The sequence below is a fragment of the Aedes aegypti genome, chromosome 3 (genome assembly GCF_002204515.2).
Source record: "Aedes aegypti strain LVP_AGWG chromosome 3, AaegL5.0 Primary Assembly, whole genome shotgun sequence".
Classification (NCBI taxonomy): domain Eukaryota; kingdom Metazoa; phylum Arthropoda; class Insecta; order Diptera; family Culicidae; genus Aedes; species Aedes aegypti.
In genome coordinates, this window is record NC_035109.1 from 342,011,120 (window position 1) to 342,012,549 (window position 1,430).

Below are 1,430 nucleotides of genomic sequence, written 5' to 3' on the forward strand. Positions count from 1 at the left end.
GCTGTCGCTTAGATCTGGGGGAGCCTTTAAGTCGATAGACTTCTTCAAATCCTTGAATCATTCGAGTGTATCAAAAGCTGTTCTCTAGTGGGAGTTTGCTTTGGGTACGGATGCAACCGCTACAGTGAGTGCCAGCCAGTGCTCGCCCTACCTGTCCGGGCCTTTACAGTTGGCTGGCAGAGAAAGGGGTGCATGATTGGCCCAATTTTATTGATTTGCGAAAGGGTTCGGGAAGAATTCGCCATTCAGTGGCAAAAAGTGCACGTAACTTTTCGGGGGGATTTATTTCCCTCTGTGAGAGGAATGGAATATCATTGACTGTGCAACTCTTTGTTCTAAACTTGGATGGTAGTCCTGAAAAGGACTGATTGGATGTTAGATACTGTTTTACAACAGTACGGTTGCTGTCCCAAATTTACTTCTTGGCAGCGGTCTTCTTCGCGGCAGCTTTCTTGGCTGGGGCAGCCTTCTTCGGTTTTGGGGTCTTGGGCTTCTTGCGGCGGTCTTGTGAAGGTTTGGTGGCCTTCTGCTTCGGAGCAGCAGCCTTCTTCACACCACCGGCTTTTTGGCAGCCTTGGCACAGCAGCTTTGCTTTCTTGGCTGCAGCCGGCTTTTGGCTTTCTTCTCGCGGCTGGCTTCTTGGCTTCTTCTCCCAGCTGGTTTCTTGGTGGCTTCTTCTTCTCTCCGGTAGCCTTCTTGGCCTTCTTCCTCGCCCCGGCCTTCTTCGGTTTCTTCTCACTGGCGGCCTTCCTTAGCTTCAGCCTTCCAGCTTGGAACGAACGGAAAGCGCCGGGTGCCGTTGGTTTGGACGGAACTTGCCCTTCTCGACGCCATTCTTCCAAGGCCTCTCTGAGGAATTGGGGCAAGCTTGGCGACATCGCATTTGTAGTTGGCGGCGATGTACTTCTTGAATGGCCTGCACGGGAACGATCCGTTGCGTTCCTTCAAGGTTTTGATGCAGCAACAACCCATGTCCGTTGACGGGGGTGGGTCGACGGCTTTCTTCGGCTTGCCCTGTCCGCTTGGGGCCTATGGCTTCTTGGTGCTTGGCCTGGCGAGGCCGCCGGGGCTGCGGCAGCGGCTTCAGTGGCAACGTTCAAGACATCTCGATTGGTAGCTAGAGTAAAACTCACTACGAATGGGGCGATAGTAAACGAATGAATGGACGGAAATTCTGGCCAACAGTGCGGCTGGTTCGATTTCGTCGTCTGTGTTATGGGATGCAGACATGGTTCGTCCACTGGATGAACTGTTCGCGCCAATATTGTACAGTCATTTTGGGTAACGACCTTTTGCACGTAGGATAACGTCTTTGTTTTCTATATTTGGGGTGGCACTTAAAACAGTACTGGAAAATGAGAACATGTAACGAAATTAGTGGGAAGTATTTGACGTTAATACTCAAGTTGTTTATGAACCAATTATACGAT

The 1,430-nt window shown here is 50.9% G+C and overlaps 1 protein-coding gene across 1 annotated transcript; it reads right to left on the reverse strand.

Annotated features, from left to right (window-relative positions):
- Positions 1 to 415: 415 nt before the first annotated feature.
- On the reverse strand, positions 416 to 972 carry LOC110678256 (histone H1-like). Its single transcript, XM_021850874.1, has 2 exons — positions 740 to 972; positions 416 to 656 (listed from the first exon to the last, which is right to left on the reverse strand). The coding sequence occupies exons 1-2, from the start codon at positions 970 to 972 to the stop codon at positions 416 to 418; spliced, it is 474 nt and encodes a 157-aa protein (XP_021706566.1).
- Positions 973 to 1,430: the final 458 nt, after the last annotated feature.